Raw genomic sequence first — 19,487 nt, forward strand, 5'->3', positions numbered from 1 at the left:
GAGATCTTGCTACTCTGCGCCGGAGCATCCAAGACGTCGCGGCCTTGCGCCGCAAGGTGGCGGAGCTTCGGCGGGAGAACGCGGATCTCCGCGCGGCTGTTGCTGGCGCGGCTAGCCGGCCCCCCGCCGCGGAGGCCGCGGCGCCGCATCAACCCCCCCCCTCCTTCTGATGTTTTTCTCTCGCTTCCAGATAAATGGAATGGCACAGACGGGAAATGTAGTGTGTTTTTGACAGCGCTAGATCTGGTGTTTGAGTTCAATTCCACCAAATACTCCACCGATCGGCTCCGCATTGCTCTTCTCGTCTCGTTGCTAACTGGGCAGGCAGCTGAGTGGGCCACGGCGGTACTGCGCTCAGACACAGCGCACTCCTACAATGAATTTTCACGCCAACTACAGCTCACTTTTGAACATCCTGCCGGTGAGGTGGAGACCGGTACCAAACTTTATCACTTACGGCAGGGAGGGTCGTCCGTGAGTCGCTACACGGCGGATTTCCGAACCCTCGCCATCCAGACCACCTGGGGAGATGCCGCCCTCCGCACAACTTACTTCGAGGGACTGGCGTCTCGCATTAAAGATGAGCTAGCCGGACGAGAGTTGCCCGCGACCCTGGAGGGTCTCATCCAATTGGCCCTCCGGATTGACCAACGCATGCTCTCGCGCCCGAAGCCAGCTCCTCGGACCCTGCCGCCCTCCATGTCCTCGCCCACCTTCGTCACCCAGGCCCCGGCTTTCGACACTCGATCTACCGTCACTCCTACAACCACCGGACCTGCCGGATCTCCACCTCCCGCCGTGGTTAACACAGGAGCCGGGGAACCCATGCAATTAGGACGCGCCTCCTTGACCGCAGAAGAACGGCCAGACCCGGTGAGACAGGAGGACCACTCACCGGGTCATATCCAACTCTCCTCCACTTCGACCGATTCCTCCCGTCTCACGGTTCAAGTACACCTCCATTTTGGCCACAAACAAGTTAGGAGTACTGCGTTCATCGATTCCGGTGCCGCAGGCAACTTCATTGACTTCTCTTATGCCAAAAAATTGGGGTTAAAATTCGAGGCGTTATCCCAGCCGGTTCGGATTACCGCTGTCGACGGTCGGCCCCTCTCCACCAGTCCCATCACCACCCAGACTCATCCCATCATCCTCATCATCGATAAACATCAGGAACAGATCAACTTTTATGTCACCCCCATCTCCTCTCCTCCAATCATCCTAGGTTTTCCGTGGCTCATCCAACATGACCCTCTTATCTCCTGGAGACAGAACCGGATTCTACAGTGGGGCGCGACCTGTACCGAACTGTGCCTACGGGCTGCGGCTGGGACGTGCTCTAGGGAGTCCGAGGCCCCCGATGTCGACGTCAACGCCATCCCTGCCGCTTATCGGGACCTGGCGGAGGTCTTCTGCAAGAGACGGGCCACTCATCTTCCTCCTCACAGACCGTACGACCTCGCAATAGACCTGCAGCCGGGAACTGTCCCACCCCGCGGCCACCTCTACTCATTGTCATCCACAGAGATGCAGGCTATGGAGGACTATGTGACCAACGCTCTCCGCCATGGTACCATCCGGCCATCCTCTTCGCCTGCTGCCGCGGGGTTCTTCTTTGTGAAGAAGAAAGGAGGCGAACTTCGCCCATGTGTTGACTATCGGGGGCTCAATAACATCACCATCAAGAATCGACATCCGTTGCCTCTTACCAACTCAGCCCTGGACGTTCTCTCTGGTGCTACCATTTTCACAAAGTTGGACCTCAGGAGCGCCTACAACTTGGTACGCATCAGAGAGGGCGATGAGTGGAAGACGGCTTTCATCACCCCTACCGGACACTATGAGAGTCTAGTGATCCCATTTGGACTGTGCAACGCCCCCGCCGCTTTCCAACATTTCATAAACGATGTCCTCCGGGACATGCTAGGCCGGTGGGCATTCGTTTACCTGGACGATATACTCATCTACTCCCGTTCTGTTGATGAACACATCCAGCACATCAGGGCGGTTCTAAAGAGATTACTTGCCCACCAGCTGTACTGTAAGTTGGAGAAGTGCGCCTTTCACGAGCGCTCCACCACGTTCCTGGGTTTCATCATCTCGCCCCAGGGTGTGGCCATGGACCCGCAGAAACTCGAAGTTGTGCGTCATTGGCCCCTACCCAAGACCCTCAAGCAGCTTCAGCGGTTTCTCGGGTTTGCGAATTTCTATCGTCGCTTTATCCGGGACTACAGTACAGTTGCCGCGCCACTGACCGCCCTGACTCGCCCATCATCTTCCCCTTTTCGACTAAACCAGACCGCCATCTCTGCCTTTAAGAAGCTCTGCTCCCTTTTTACCACTGCTCCTATCCTCCTCCACCCGGACGCCAGTAAACCATTCGTTGTAGAGGTGGACGCTTCAGATGTGGGCGCTGGAGCTGTCCTCTCTCAACGAGGTCCAGATCAGAAACTACACCCATGTAGTTTCTTCTCCAAAAAATTCGATTCCACTCAACAGCGATACGGGGTAGGGGACCGCGAGCTGTTGGCCATAAAGTGGGCTTTGGAGGAATGGCGTCACTGGCTCCAGGGCACCAGGGACCCATTCATTATCTGGACGGACCATCAAAATCTAATCACCATCCGAAACCTCAAGCAATTAAACCCCAGACAGGCGCGGTGGGCTCTATTTTTTGAGCACTACAATTTCCATCTCTCTTACCGCCCGAGGTCTAAGAATACCAAAGCAGACGCGCTTTCTCGTCAACATGAAACTGACAGCCCCCGGGTAGACCCCGCGCCTGTCCTACCACCCTCAAAGATCATCGCACCCCTACTATTGGATCTGGAAACGAGGGTTCGCCAGGCGCAGACCACAGAGACCGAACCGGCAGGTGTGCCGCCTGGACGGCTCTATGTGCCCACCAATATGAGGTCAGAAGTACTCCAGTGAGGTCACTCCTCCCCCATCTCGGGACACCCGGGCAGACGACGCACACTGCAGTTCCTCCAACAGGACTTCTGGTGGCCATCCATCGTAAAGGACGTCCGGGAGTTCGTTCAGGCGTGCCCGGTGTGCGCCAGGGCAAAGGACACCAACCAACCTACCTCCGGCGAACTCCAACCTCTCCCCGTCCCTCGCCGACCCTGGACGCACATCGCCGTCGATTTTATCACGGGCCTGCCGGCCTCCGAAGAAAAAGACACCATCATGACCATCATCGATCGGTTCTCTAAGGCCGTGCACCTGGTGGCCCTCGCCGGACTCCCATTAGCCAAAAAGACAGCGGAACTGATATTAGAGCACGTAGTCCGTCTGCATGGGTTCCCAAAGGACATTGTCTCGGACAGAGGCGTTGTGTCTCTCCCTTGCTCCCCATTTGTGAGAGTCCTTAGATCAAATAGCGTGATTATCCTGCCTATTCGTGTCACTCCGCGTTTGGGTTTACCATTCACGCTACAAAGGGCTAACCGCTAAAGCTACGTCTTCTGTTCTCCTCGGGTTAGTTCATGACAGAAAACAGGTCTACAGATAATAGATCAGGACATAGATCTGGGGATGGATACAAAAAGATACTCTAGACCTGTATCTGCATTATTATGATATTTTTTTTGCATTGCTTTGCTGTCACATGACTGTTGAAGTGACTAAGGTTATTTAAACTTTTTAGAGAAAAGGAACTTGTGCACTTTACTGTTTATAACTTATAAATACTATAGACAGCAATTATATAAATTAATATTCAGCACTTGAAATTATACATTTTAACAAAAGAAGTAACATATGGTATAAACAAACAAAACAAATACTTATATTCCATGGCAATGCTCCACAGTTGATGGGATGAAAGCCATCACATAAACAAATTCTTAACATATCCAACACAGTTGGTGTGAAAAAAGTCCACCATGAAGGTAGAGGGAAGGTGTGCTTGAGGCAAAAGTTTGTCACCTCTGTGTGTTTTAAATTATACATTAAGGATGAATAAATTAATAAAGCATAAGTGATTTATTTTAAAATTAAATAAATAAATTACACAGAATTAAGTAAAGTAAAATACCAATGTGTGCATTCCATTAAAAATGTGTTCTGATACAAAAGTGGATTGGTCTGTATATAAAGGCTTACCATTCCATACTTAGTATCTCATACAAACCTAATGCCCTGCACAATGACCTAATTATAATTACAAATGGATTATGATTATACAAATGATTATGATTACAAAGTCCATCTTGTCTATAAAAAATTAATAAAATTATGCAGCACTACAGAATGAATATGCTTAATCACAATATGTAAAAAAAAAAAAAAAAAAAACTACCTTCAATAAATGACTGAGGGAGGCAGAAAGTGCTTCTTTTGATTTTTTTGACTTTGTGGCTTGTTTAAAATAAGTGAACTGTTCATTTAATTTAGTCATTGTATTTTTAAATAAAATGGGTTTATAGAACCCAAATGTAGAAAGATATTGTATAATTGGAATAAATCCAAGACAAAAGGGCATCACATAATGTCATATAGCATTCAAAACAGATCCAGTTGTATTACTTTATATGACTGAAGTTTTAAACAAACCAACCACAACATTGGAACAGTGCAGAATCCCAGTTGCACTGGTATGTGTTAGGAGCACAGGATAACATAACTGTGTCAACTGCTCAATAAATGGTGGTTAGGCTACATATTTAACATGAGTCACATTTTCACAGCCATTTTTTTTTAGGTTTTATAATATTGTCAACATATTTACCACAAATCTTTGTATCACTGGTTTAAAGTTATGGCAATAGTCCGATATTATAGTATGAATCAAGTCCCATTTTATATTTTTTCCTTTTTAATTCCTGTTTTCATTAAATTAAAGTTTGTTGATAGAAATTATACCACAATCAGTTGCCCTTTAGTCACAAGTGAGATCTATTAACTTTTGCTTAAACACTTTTCTACACATGCTTCACACACAGTTCCATACTTTGATTATCTTTTAGCTGCTGGTTTTTCACTTATCTGCGAAATAAACAATTCAGTATTTGGAAAAAATAACTATGGTAATACCAAAAAAGGTATACTCTACATCCGGGATCCATGAATCTGGAAAAGCTGAAAAATGGTAAATAAAAATATAATGAGAATTTAAATCTAGCATTTTACAATATTAACTAAAAAAAATCACATTTATAATAAGAACAGGTGTTCTAATAATAAGGTAAACTCTTTCTCTAGACGGAGATGCAGGTGAAGATGACAATGACTAAATGAATTTATGAAACTATGACTATGTCAGACAAACATCATATTTATATTACATTAATACTCCACCTACAGGTCCATCCATTTTTTGAGCGAGGATGTTTTTTTTGGTATTTGGCCTCTGTACACCAACACATTGCATTTGAAATGAACTACTCAAGAAAAAAGTCATGACTTTCAGCTTAACTCAAGGGGGTTGACAAAAGTGTGGTATTAACCATTCAGGAATTATATTTATTTTCATACACACACCCATTTTAAGGGCTCATAAATAATGGAACAAACTAACATAATTACAAACAAAAGGACTTTTTTTAGTACTTGGATGAAAATCCTTTGTGGTCAAAGACTATATTACTACTACTATTGCGTTGAGATCAGATGACAGTAAAAAATATCCCTTTTTTTTACCTTGGACAGAATTTTGTGGTCATTCACTTTAGTTGCCGTCAATGGTTCTCCAGGCCTTTTGCTGTTGCTAAGCTTGCCAGCTAATTCTTCCCTTTTAACATGTTCATGAGCCCCCGAAATGTTTATGTGTGTGTGTGAAAATTGCTGTAATTCCTAAATGGGTAGTACCGGCCATCCATCAAACTCCATTTAAAGCTAAAAGTCAAGTACACAACTTGACTGTTTAATTTTAAATTCAGTGTTGCGGTGTACTGAGGGCACATGGAAAAAAACCTGACTGTATGTCAGTATGCCTGATGTATAGAAAAACTAAAAAATGCTACTACTACCAAAACTACTACTAATACTATTACTATATGTATGTATACAGTATGGGTGCATCTCAATACATTTGAATATCATCAACAATTTATTTATTTCAGTAATTCAATTCAAAAAGTGAAACTCAGAAGATGATCATTGACACCCTGCATATGAAGTGTAATACACAAAATCTCATTGATGAAGCTGGCTGTTCACGGAGTGCTATATCCAAGCATAAAAATGGGAAGTTAAATTGAAGGAAAAAATGTGGTAGAAAAAGGTGCAAAAGCAACAGGGATAACCGCAGCCTTGAGAGGATTGTGAAACAAACCCCATTTTATAAAATTGGGGGGAAATTCACAAAAAGTGAAGTGCAGCTGAAGTCAGTGCTTTAAGAGCAAGTAATTAGTTGTGCTCAAATGTCAACAGTCTTGTGTCAAACCATGCTTGAACCAGAGACAGCGTCACAGGCGTATAACCTGGGCAAAGGACTGGACTGTCTTTCAGGAGAAAGTAAATTTTGCATTTCATTTGGAAATCAAGGTCCCAGAGTCTTGAGGAAGAGAGGAGAGCCACAGAATCCAAGCTGCATAAAGTCCAGGGTAAAGTTTCCACAGTCAGTTGTGGTTTGGGAAGCCATGTCATATGCTGGTGTTGATCCACTGTGTTTTATCAAGGAACAAGGTTTTTATTGGCTGTAAGCCATAATCATCAAAATTGAAAGAAATAAAGACTTAAAATACATCAGTCTGTGTGTAATTTCAGGGTTCACTTTTTTAATCGAATTACTGAAAAATCAACTTTTCGATTATTCTAATTTATTGAGATGCACTTGTATATAGATAAATATAAATAAAGTGCTGTGAAAAAGTATTTGCCCTCCTTTTTTTTGCATATTTGACACAATTAAAAGATTGAGATCATCAAACAAATTTTACTATTACACAAACATAAACAGAGTATGGCCTAGTCAAATCTGATTGAGAACGGTCATGAACACAAAGTCACCAATGTGGCTGAATTAAAAGAATTCTGCACATTGATGTGACATACTCACTGCTAGTTATAGCAAATGCTTAATTGCAGTTGTTGCCGCCAAGGGTGGCACAACCAATTATTAGTTTTAGGAGCAACTCTACTCCATTACTTTTTTACATAATGGCAGGAAGATTTTGACAGCTTTTTCCATAATAAATGAATTCATCATTAAAAAAACATTTAACATGATTATCTTTGTGTAATATTAAAAGTTGTTAGATGATCTGCATCATGTAAGTGTGACAAATATGTAAAAAAGTAGGAAGGGGCTGGGAAATACTGTACTTTTTCACAGCACTCTGTGTGTGTGTATATATATATATATATATATATATATATACACACACACAAACACACACACAGTGGAACCTTGGATTGCGAGCATTATTCATTTTGGAAGTGTGCTTGTATATCAAAACACTTGTACATCAAAGCAAATTTCATCCATAAGGAAATAAATAATGAAAACTCTGACGATTATTTCCACTTCTAAAAATTTTAATATAAAAATAATAAATACAAAACAAAAATAAGTAAAAATAAAACAAATTAACCTGCACTTTACCATTGAAAAGAATCATGGCTGTAGTGACTGATACCAGAGAGAGGAGAGGAAGAAGGGGGGGAGAAGGGGCCTGCTGTGTAGGACAACTTTTTCTCTCACACACCCACACCCACACACACACACACCAGTTTACCGAATAAAGAGTCACCCTCACACAAACATGTGGGTGAGTCTCTTTTGGTGTGTATGAAATTCGTACATACAAACACAAAATAAAAGATGCTTTATGCGCACACAGTGTTATAGTAAACAGCACTTGCGTAGACAGATATTGACTATACGAGTGAGGCACACGCACTGAGACCGAGCATGGGAGATGATTACCCACAATTTCGCAGTGCGAGAGAGAGATCCATTGCGCATGTGTGCCACATGATACTCGATGATAGTTGGTACTTGGTATATCAAGACTCGCTCATTTATCAAGTCAAAATTTGGAAAAAAGTTTTGCTTGTCTTGCGTAAATCTCACAAACCGGGTTACTCCCAATCCAAGGTTCCACCATCACTTCTAATTCCAGAGTCTTTACTGATTTTTCTTTCTTCCTACATTGTAAAATAATGCTGACGGCATTCAAAGGATGCAATAATCTGCTTCGAACAGCTGAGATGATTCTGCAACTTATGCTCTGTAAAGTCTCCATAACAGCTCTAATCTAAGGTGTTGTTAATTTGTGACTTTTGAGGCTGGTAACGGTAACTTTAAATGAACTACTTCTCTACAGCAGAGATTTTGAGAGGTTTTGGTCTTCCTTTCCTGGGATTGTCTTCATGTGAGCAAGTTGGCCAGATGGGTTTGATGGGTTTCTGATGGGTTTTTCAAATGCGCTTGACAGTAATGTTCTTGCAAGAACTATTCTAGACAGCTGACCTTCATGTCCTAAAATAACAACTCACTGTTGTTGTTAGTTTTTTACCTCATTTCGAATGTGTTACTGCATAGTTTTGAAATCCCTAGTATTGTTCTACAATGTAGAAAATAAATCTAAACTTTTGACCAGTGTCTCCGAACTTTTGACTGCTAATGTATATATACACACACATACCAATCAGCCATAACATTGCATCAGGAAAAATTATGGCCAATATTGTGTTCGTTCCCCAGGTAGCTCTGAGCCCTTGGGGCATAACTCCACAGGACCTCTGTGGTGGCTGTGGTGTCTGGCACCAGGATGTTGGCAGTGCTGGCATTTGGGTGCTGTGGGTTGCTGGGCTGGGGTCTCTGTGGATTGCACCTGTTTGTCCACTGCATACCAAAGAATCTGGGGGGTTCAAAAGCCGAGTCAGGCTTTTGTCTTCTGGGGGCCCTGTGCACAGTAGGGTGTGGTGTGCTGGGTGTTTGGGTGGCTTTCTAATTTTTAGCAAGTTGCCTGCAAGTCTTTGTTCATAACAGGCATAGATGAGTTTTGGGTATGTGTGAGTATAAAAGGTAAGTCAATAAGGTGATCTGCCATACTATTATATTAAAAATTCTGTGAGCCACACTGTCTTATTAGCACTTTCTGTTCAAGGCTAATGTCTCCCCAATCACTGCTGTGCAGGTGTGAACGTATTACATAAGTTGATTTGTAACTGGAGTGCGAGCAAAAATGGACGCCCCACTTGTGATTTGCGCAAAAGAAGAGCAGTGTGCAGTGATTCCTTTTTTGTGATCTGAGACAGTACCTGGTGCCGTTACTGTACTTATCGAAGACTTTGTGCACGGTATGAAGAAAGTTGGTTGATACTCTAAGGCAGTGGTTCTCAAACTTTCAAGCCAGCGACCCCTAATTGAAGATCGACAAGATCTCGCGACCCCCACTATCAAAAACAAGCAATAAACATAACAAGCTGTTCACAGTATTTTGACTACATTTACTATACATCAAAATAATTTTGGCTTACCTTTTAATGGGAAGGGTGTACTTGTTTTTTTTTTGTTTTTTTTTCGCTTGTTGAGCAATCATGTGTTTCGCCGGGCTTCATACTTTCATTAGCAAGCACTTCTGAACAGATTACCCATGGAGGGAAATCTACGTTGTCAACAGTAGAGCAAGCGAATCCATACTTTATGAATTCTTCCTGATATTTTCGACGTTTCCTACTTTGGTCTAATTGGGTCTTGCTCTTATGCTTGGTCGATGTACATGGTTCAGATGACTCAGGCCACAATTTCCTCAACATTTTTAGATTTGCAAATAACAAATTTATCCATCTCGGTTTTCACGTGTAGTTGTGCGCTGTAGCAATAACTAGTGAGCCAGTCGCTGCACAGTGACGTCATATCTTTGAGTCGCAAATTTATTTTTTAAAAACACTCAGTTTAAACACTTACACTCAATCAGTAATATCTTTACAAATCAGAAAATATTTATTTATAGCATTTACTTGTAATACTGAAAAGTGTGTAATCACAAAAAAAGACATAATTTTTAAAACCCCACTCACGACTCCATGAAATTATTCCCCACAGGGGTCGCGACCCCCAGTTTGGGAACCACTGCTCTAAGGAAGGTGAATTTTTTTTAAAAGAATCATTACTGTTGACGAGACATGAATTCATCACTGAGAGAATTCATCACATGAGCCTGAGAGTAAACAGCAGAATATGGAATGGAAACATTCTCAACCACCGACCAGGAAAAAGTTCGAAAGTTAACCATTTGTTGAAAAATTTATGTTTACATATTACTGCGATTCTCACAGGCCAGTATTGGAACATTATTTAAAAAAGGTTCAATAATCAACAGTGCTTATTACAGTGAGATGATTTTTGAAGAGCTGAAGCCTAAACTTCCTAACTAGCTTTAGATTTTAGATGAAATGCAAAGGACTGCTATACTATGGGGTTGTGATCTTGCATGACAATGTATGTCCGCAAAATTGGATTTTCACCTGTTTGGTGTCCTAATTAACTTCTGGTGAACAGATGGACAAATTGAATGTCTATTTGAATGTATTAAGAAGCAATGAAATTATGACATAAAATTATGCATTTGTATTTTTCAGTTGATAAAAATAAATTCTACAGTCAGTTTGCATAATTTTTTTTTTTTGCCCTTGTGTATGTGTATGTGAATACACGCTACCAGTCAAAGGTTTGGACAAAGCTTCTCTTCTTCTCCAGTGTTTTTTTTTCCTTTACTTTTATTTTTTTTAACATTGAACATTAATACTGAAGGCATTCAAACTATGAAGGAACACGTATGGAATTATGTGATAAGCAAAAAAGTGTTACATAGCCCAGAATATTTTTTATATTTTAGACTACTTGGCACACTCATGGCAATCTCTCATCAGATTCACAAGGTAGTTACCTAGAATGGTTTTCAATTTACATTTCCTGCCTTCTTAATGTGCGTTAAACCATCAGTTTTCTTGTGCAGAGGAAGGGTGGGTGCAGAGTCAATAGCACTATAGCAGTATTATTAATAACACTATTAGCGTTACTACAAATACTGAGAAATCCAGTTTACATTATGAGTTTATTAAAGAGAAAAGACTGGACATTTCTTCATTAAGAAATGAAGGTCAATCAATCACATCGTCAAAAAATCACAACAACTTTCAAAGTACCCCCAAGGGCAGTCACCAATACCATCAAATGCTATGATAAAACTGACTCCAAAACTGACTCTGTCCAAAGAAAGGAAGACCAAGAGCTTCCTCTGCTACAGAGGATAAGCTTATTAGGATTACCAGCCTCAGAAACTGACAATTTACAGAGTCTAACATTAGAGCCTACCTAAATGCTTCTTGCCATTTAGCTGGCAGACATATTTTAACAGAGGAGAGTCAGACCTTCATGGTTGAATTGCAGCAATGAAACAAGAACCAGCTTGAGAAACTTGCTCGGGCCAAGAAATGGAATGTATAATTAATGGACATTAGATCAGTAGAAAACTATCATTTGGTCTGATGAGTCCAAATTCTAACCGCCATGTATTTGTTAAACAAAAAGAGGATAAATGGACTGTTTCATTGTGTGGTTCCTACTGTGAAGCACCTAGGGGATGGCTTGATTGTGTGGAGGTGCTTTGCTGTTGACGTTGTTGGTGGCTTAGTCAAAATTACTTAACCAGCACTTCTAGCACAGCATTTTGCAGTGACATCTGGTTTACACTAAGTGGGGCCATTATTTCCAAGAGTCACACTTCCAACTGGTTTTATAAGAGCTATTTGTCTAAACAGTATAGTGATGGAGTGCTGCATCAGATGACCTGGCCTCCACAACCACCTAATCTAAATCCAATTGAGATGATTTGGAATTATTTGGATCAGAGAGTGAAGGAAAAGCAGCCAACAAGTACTCAACACCTCTGGGAATTCTTTCAAGATTGTTGGAAAACCATTCCAGGTGACTACCTCATTAAGCTGACTGAGAGAATGTCAAGAGTGTACAAAGCTGTCATCAAAGCAAAAGGTGGCTACTTTAAAGAATCATAAAACATATTTTGGATTATTTACCACGTTTAGTTGACTACATAATATTTGTTCTGTCATAATTTCATAATGTCTTCAGTATTAATATACAATGTTGAAAATAAAAAAAATAAAGAAAAAACATTGAATAAGGAGGTATAAACAAGCATGCTTAGATGTTTCTAAAGGAGGCTGTTGAGGCCATTCTATTTCATTGCACCATTTTCAGTGTACAGTACTTGTATTAAAGAAATCAAAAGCCGCTCCTCCCCATTATAAATTTTACCATTTTCCAACTGAATATTAGATTTAATATTGAATTTAATTAAATTTCATCACTTTTTTCTGTTATATATTAACTGAGGTTTCCAGAAAAAATTATTAAACTTTAACTTTTACCTAAGTGTTTTCCTCCATAATTCCTCCCACCTCCCAAAAGCATGACAGCAGGTGATTAATCTAATATACATGAAATTGCCCCAGGTCTGACTGAGTATGTGAATATGGGTATACATTATGCCCTGTAATAGACTGGCATGCTATCCATATATTATGTTCCGCCTAAAGATTAATGAAAAAGATTTATATCAGAGGTTATTGTGAAACCAATTCTGTACAGTTTGGTGATTGTAGAATGCACATAAGGTTATATATTTTCATGTTAGCTTGTTAAACTTATACAGTTTCAGTAATAGAGTTCTGATGCAATGAAATAAAATAACCTAGGGTTCTCATATTACAGGTTAGAATTTCTATGGCTACCACCAACAAACACCTAGCATTTGATATCCTCACCCATTCATGTGATCGAAACAATGACAAATGTCTCCTAATCTCTAAATCCACTCATTTGGGGTGGCATTTCTTTCTCTCTCTTCTTCCTCTTCCTGCTCCTCCTTTTCTCCTTCCTCCGCCTGAGTGTCTGATGCCTTGACATATAATGGGTGTTCAACAAACAGATGTACCCCAACCACACAAAAAAGAATGGCACTTCTTGTGAATTTTTTTAAAAGGAAGATGATTAGATGGTTTATGCAGATAAAAATATAAGGAAAAAAAACACACTGTTAGGCAAAATGGGGGTGATAAAGTATGAAAATGTAGTAAAGGATTTACTGCAACTATTCAATACCAATATTATATTGAATTTGCATTTTACACAATGCAGCTGAACATCCTTAAAAAGCTAAATACTAAGTATAAACAGAGGACTCCAACCTTATTCTTGTGGCTCTGCTCTGTCCCTAGGCCCCCACCAGACGTGTGAAGCTCTTTGGAAACAACACAGAGGAACTCAGCCTGGTCCTCGGTACCATAGCTATAAGATGAGCCAATATTCACCATCTGCAAAACCATTGAAAAATAATGCAAGGGGAGCATGAGAAAGAAAGCAGTTTGTTAAAACAAAATGATTTAACACACCATTTTCCTCCATTAAAATTTTACATCATATGTGTTTATTTGCATCAACTGTTTTTACAGATTACTAATTGATGAATGCATGTAAATGCAATAATGCGTTTTGCAACTGTAATCTGAAATGTGACACCACATAAAATGTGCAGGTGTCATTTCTTTAGTTAAATATGTTACTGGACTGAGTTCTGGAAGGGGGAACAGGACACTGGGATTAGGAAATCAACTCAGCATCAATCCAACCCACAGTCCAGAGCAGTCCGGGCCGCGGCTTTCGGCAGGCACGTACGCTGACCTGCTCAAACTTCCAGCCGTCTGACATCGTAGACACCATCTGTGTTAGCTCCTCCTCCTGACACTGCAACACCCTGTACACGTGCTTTGGAGGCACCTGCTGTAAAATATGTGAGGAGAGTAAAAAGCCATGGGGCAAAAGAAGAAGAAGAGGGTGTGTAATGAAGACAAACTAAAGAAGTAGGTGTATGCAAACTTATCAAAAAGGTTTTTGCATCATTTTGACTTGTTCAATGGTTAACTTTGTCTCTTTTTCATCCCAGCGGCACTCCTATTTTTGACAGTAGCCAAAGTAGCCTTTCATGTCTTATGTTGTTAAACTGGCACAAATTACTTCTTTAGATTTTACAGCTTAACTTACTTAAGCACGAGACCATAATTTTTTTCAATCATAATGACTAATTTAAGTAAAAAAAAAAGTTTTGTCCTGCAGCTCTACTGTATGATTTTAAATGAAACAGAATATGGCTTAACAACATCTGTCTTAAAAGATTTTAAGACAGATGACTCATTACCTGAGAGGCCTTACAGTCTCGTTCAAGAATCCTCTCTTTAATTAGTTTAATCAGTGGAGTGATGTTATAAAACTCTGCCTCCTCCAATACACCTGAAATTACAAACATATCAAAAGAGTAAAAACATCAGTGCATGTGTCATTATGTTACATGTGAGAATTTAAACAAATAAATTTATACATATAGTCAAATGATTCTCTGGTTAACTGGACAAGCTCATGCCAAGGTGTATACAACTTGACAACCAATTTCCTGTTTTGTTTCTTGTTTTTAATTGTAACAGGAAAGGTTGGTCGATCAATTAGTGCATTATTATATAAGCTATTGAAAAGGAAATTTACCTTTCATGGAAAAGGACATTTTCAATCTTAGAATAAAAATGGAATGTGGACTTTTTTTTTTAGCTTTATTTATGATAAATTTGGGTGTGAGAATGAACTCTGGGTGTGAACTCAGGCAGGACTAGATAGTGCATGGCACCTGTGATTTTGGTTAAAGGTTTAGGACATACTGTAATGTATTGAAAGGGAATTGTATTTTAGTCTAATTAAAATCCTCACACTTTAGAATGCTTCTGCATGTTACTGCCTAAATTTTTGGTGCAGTCTATAATTATCTGCATACAAAACAAATTGAAAACAAACCTTCTTCAGCCAGTTCCTTGTTGTAAACCAGTTTCCCATGCCGGAGGTAGTTAAGTATAGGGCCGAAGTATGTGGGGTCTCTGTCAATCACATAGGCACCTGTTTCATCCTACACAAAGATTCAATGACTATCAGATTTTATTCTTGGATTAACGTTTATATAATAAGTTCGTCTTACCTTACAGTCACTTTAAGAAGGAAAATGTAAGAATAAGTGCATAGCTACAAGCAGCAGGTCACATCAGTGTGGTCACAGTCACTGTTTCGCATGGCTGTGTGGCTGCTCTTTGCAGTGAATCTTAGTGCTCTTAAGAGCTCTACAGGGAGCCTTTTCGTAGCTTGGAGATAATAATGTTCTTTACATGATGCCCTGCAGAGTACATTATACCAGCTGGTCTTGCATATGACTACACAAAAAGAAAGCAAGGAAAAAAAAAACAGAAGATGAAATGAGAATGAAGGAAAAGAAAAGGTAAAAGAAAGATTAAAGCTCATACATATATGGTGGGAGAGCATGTGTTAAAAATGAAAAAGCCTGTTGGAGTTTTCATACTGTATGTATTCAAATATCTGATTAATCATTGGATCCCAGTATGTGAACAATAAAATTATTATTTGGATGTTCAATATGTGTTTTATCCACATAAACTTAGTGAGAAAACAATGAAGACAAGCCAGGCAATATATTGATGCCCCTCATTTTGTGATATGTAAATAAGAGGACTTGAGGGCATGATTGTTACACTGCCCTGAGATTGCATATTAAATCCCATTTTTTATGCCGGAAGCAAAAATGCACATAGGGCATTGGTGACTAAATTGTAAGTTTCTCACCTCCTTTGCGAAACACCTGGTTTGTTTCCAGGGAAATGCACAAACCTTAGCCACTGGTTGCAGTGCTGGTCCCAAGCCTGGATAAAATAGGGCGGTTGCATCGGCAGTAAGCCTGTGCCAAGTTGTGTGCTGATCAGATGGTCTGCTGTGGTGAGCCCTTGATGTATATAATCAGTATAAAATCAGGCAGAAGGCCTGTCCCCAATTACGATTCAAAATGTTAAAATTTTATTCTTTTGGAATTATTGGCTACTTTAAATGAATCTTTTGTTAATTTAATTGTTTATCAGTCATCAAGAAATCCTGTAAAAAACTATAATCAGGCAAGGTCAAGAACAGCAAAGCATGAATGTGACTCGAAAGACAGATATACAATAACAAAATATTTAATCTGTGGTAATATTCCTCCTTCTATTTGTGCACAGAAACAAGTCCCAAAAGCCAACCCCCTGCATCCCAAAGGATCTGCCTGGTAGACAAACAAAGGACTTGTTTATATCAACATGGCAAGGTGCATCAACACCATTTTTCTGATCTACACCTTTCATTGCCACTCTGTGCTCTCCAAAAATTTCAGGAAAAATCTATGTGTAAAAACGCCTTTCTTCACCTTTCAAAGTGGACCACGACTCACTCACACAAAACATATAGCACTTAAGAAAAGGTAGGAGAAACCAAGACCAAGTACATGTTCTCCAGAAGTATGAACCATCTAGCAAATTCTAAACCATATACATCATATTACATAAGTCTTTATTCCTATTAGCAACAAACAGATACAGCCTACACAAGCACATCTAGCAGGAACGTAGGAGGAGAAAAAAATCCTTCAACATTTGGGAAAAAACTAAACCAAGAATAGAACTGAGGGGGCTTCAATGATATTTTTAGATTGAGGAATAGCAGAATTCAATGTTTCATGTCTCTAATCTTATTACAGGAGTAAAGCATGGACAATGAGATGAGAAGAGAGAATGCTTATCAAAGAATTTTTAAAATAAATATCATTGGCACTTGGAAGAAGAAAAGCCGTGTTTGGAACTTAAGCCAATGAGAAATATTGCATAGAGCACAGTTTGTGTGTGGCTGAACAGAAAGCCTGGGTACAAGGAACAGGGAATAATCTTTTAGAGCATATGAAAAGGTGCAAGAAGAAGAGGAGAAGGATGGAAAAGGAAGAGTGACATGACAGAAATGACAAAAATGGTGGACAGTGTAAGAGTATGGTGGCCAGTCTGCTTGACCCCTGTCAAAGACAATAAATAAATAAATAAATAAATAATAAACACAAGTAGGGTAAAAAGCCAAGAAGCACATTATTAATATGAAAGAGGGGGCAATGTTTATGTTCTGTTTATGCTCTCTCTCTCTCTCTCTCTCTCTTATACACACACACACACACACACACACACACATTAAATTGACATGCTTGTCAATGCAGCTAATTAATGCTACTACTGCACAAAACTTTTACTTCTTTTGATATTTCTAAGGTAATTTTTTTTAAGGTTAGTTGTCGTCGTGGAGACCCCCAAGGTCAAAATGACTTGTTTTTCCAATCCTTTTCGGGACATTCGACACACACACTGTCGAAATCATTTTTCTTCTCCCAACAATGTGAGATGTGAATGGATCGTAAAAGAATATGAGAAAAGAATGATTTCAGCCCTGTGTGATGCTGAGGGTTTGGGATGCTGCACTAGCTCTGCAGTCCATCACCTGACTCAGGACCGCTCTGCTCTGCTCTGCTCTGCTCGTCGTCCAGGTCGGATGTTACGAATATTTGTTTCTCCAAACAGATTGTGCCAGAACATCGTCTTACCGTGTCAGAATGCAGGTCTTGTTGCTGGCACAGTCGGTAAAGGAAGGATGTCTGCTCTTTGAGCAGTGTCTGGCGCGTCGTCAGGAAGACGGTACCGCCGACATTGAGCCGGACCCACTTCCCGTCCGCGCCTCCTGTTCCTGCGGCGGTGAGCCCGGCTCCGTTCCCCGTCACACTGATCTCGGAGCCGATCGTATCGATGGGTGCAGACGTGGGTGTTGTTGTTGTTGCTTCACTTCCTTCGCTGTCTTTATTATTATTATTATTATTGTTGTTGTTGTTATTGTTGTTTTGGTTGCTGTATGCCGAACTCAATGCGTTTTCAGTTACATTCCAGGGTAACGGCTTCCTTTTATTCTTCGTAGCTGTAGCCATCAGGTAATAAATAATTGATGCTGTAAATGACAAAGTTATTATCGTTATTTTAACGCTTTAATTTGATACCGTTATTAGACCAGCTCGGGCTGCTCTCCCTCTCTGTGTGAGTCTGACTGTGGCGTCGCTGCCTCCTGCTTTAAACGCTTTGCTCTCTGCCCGGGTTGCCAGATAGTACGGACTTGCTCTAAATGCTTGTAGCGATTCTCAGGTAGCATACTCTACAGTTACTCCGCAATACAAAGTAAAAATTAAAAGATTTAGATTAAAGAAGAAAAAGAAATTTATTTACAAGTACAATATACCATTCATCTAAAAAAATCATGGAATTATATTTTTCTTATATTTTCTTATATTGTATATTTTGTTTTCTATAGATCTATTACTCTAGCTATACATTTATTTTCTATTGTACTTCTTTTTTATTCATATTTATTCTATTAATAATATATTTTTTTTAAGTCACGGGCGGTCGTTTAAACATTTTACTGCATATTGTACTGTGTATGACTGTGTATGTGACAAATTAAATTTGAATTTGAATGATTTTTTGCTAATTTAATTTTTAAAAATGGGAACCCACACCAATAAATTACGTGCAAATATTTCAATTAAGTGAAATATTTCAACCCTTTTTTATTTTTCTTATTACGCCTTACAGCTCAAAGGAAGAAAAAAAAAAGTTTGCTGAGTATATATATATATATATATATATATATATATATATATATATATATATATATACAAGAATTGGGGAAGGTCATCAAGAACTTTGTTAACTGGTGTAAGGGTAACTACCTGCACTTAAACATCAGTAAGACAAAGGACATGGTGATTGACCTATGTAGGAAAACCCCACACACAACACTGGTTAACATCCAGGATCTAAATATCAAGTTATTTAACTTGTAATTCAAAGTTTTAAGTCAGCTCAAGTAGTATTGGTTGTGGGTCTTAATGGATTATATTTCTCTAGTGTTGATTTTTAACTTAGTGTTGACTTCCAACTTTTCATCTGCCCAAAAAGTAGGTTGTCTCCCATTGTAGCCCATTGATATAGTTGGTTCAAGTAATTGTTTTTCTATAAAAACAAACTGGCCTCAATACTCCAACAATTAAAACACACAAACATTACTTAAAAAACTGCTCTTCAATACAAGTCAAACTTAAAACAGTGATCTTCATAAAACAGTTAAATACAGGTTCTATTTTGCTTAAAGGTCAGTAAAATACCTGGATAACAGATGCTTATCAGTCTCTTATTGGTTCTTTTATATTACAATATCATAATTATTTTTATGTAACTTTTGAAAACTTAAAATGAAATGAATTTTTCCCCCAATATGTTACAAAGAACTTTAAAAAGTCCAACAATTTTCTTTAAAAGCTTAATGTTGAGTTGTAGCTACTACTTATGCTCTGTAAAGCCTTCATAAAGGCCCTAATATGAAGTTGCATTGATTGGTAAGTTTTGAGGGTGGTAATCTTAAATTAACGTCTTCTCTCCAGCACAGGTAAATCTTCCATAAAAGCCAGTTTCATCATCTTGTCCATCAAATTACTTTTCAGAGATTATTCTTCATAAGCTTGTTACATTTTAAATCCATAACCCCAGGTTATTTACTGACTATGCAC

General features: G+C 39.6%; 1 protein-coding gene across 5 annotated transcripts; it reads right to left on the reverse strand.

Moving 5' to 3' along the window:
- Window positions 1-4,308: 4,308 nt before the first annotated feature.
- Window positions 4,309-17,945, reverse strand: kctd17 (potassium channel tetramerization domain containing 17). 5 transcript variants are annotated; one of them, XM_053511056.1, is made up of 7 exons: window positions 17,478-17,945; window positions 14,822-14,930; window positions 14,178-14,269; window positions 13,664-13,759; window positions 13,171-13,296; window positions 12,748-12,881; window positions 4,309-5,085 (listed from the first exon to the last, which is right to left on the reverse strand). In XM_053511056.1, the coding sequence occupies exons 1-6, from the start codon at window positions 17,850-17,852 to the stop codon at window positions 12,789-12,791; spliced, it is 891 nt and encodes a 296-aa protein (XP_053367031.1). In that variant the 5' UTR covers window positions 17,853-17,945; the 3' UTR covers window positions 4,309-5,085; window positions 12,748-12,788. The 5 variants fall into 5 exon arrangements, with proteins under 5 accessions (XP_053367031.1, XP_053367028.1, XP_053367030.1 ...); XM_053511053.1 differs by having other exon boundaries at window positions 13,616-13,759; XM_053511055.1 differs by having other exon boundaries at window positions 13,664-13,762.
- Between the last annotated feature and the right edge of the window lie 1,542 nt (window positions 17,946-19,487).

The sequence above is a fragment of the Clarias gariepinus genome, chromosome 14 (genome assembly GCF_024256425.1).
Source record: "Clarias gariepinus isolate MV-2021 ecotype Netherlands chromosome 14, CGAR_prim_01v2, whole genome shotgun sequence".
NCBI lineage: Eukaryota > Metazoa > Chordata > Actinopteri > Siluriformes > Clariidae > Clarias > Clarias gariepinus.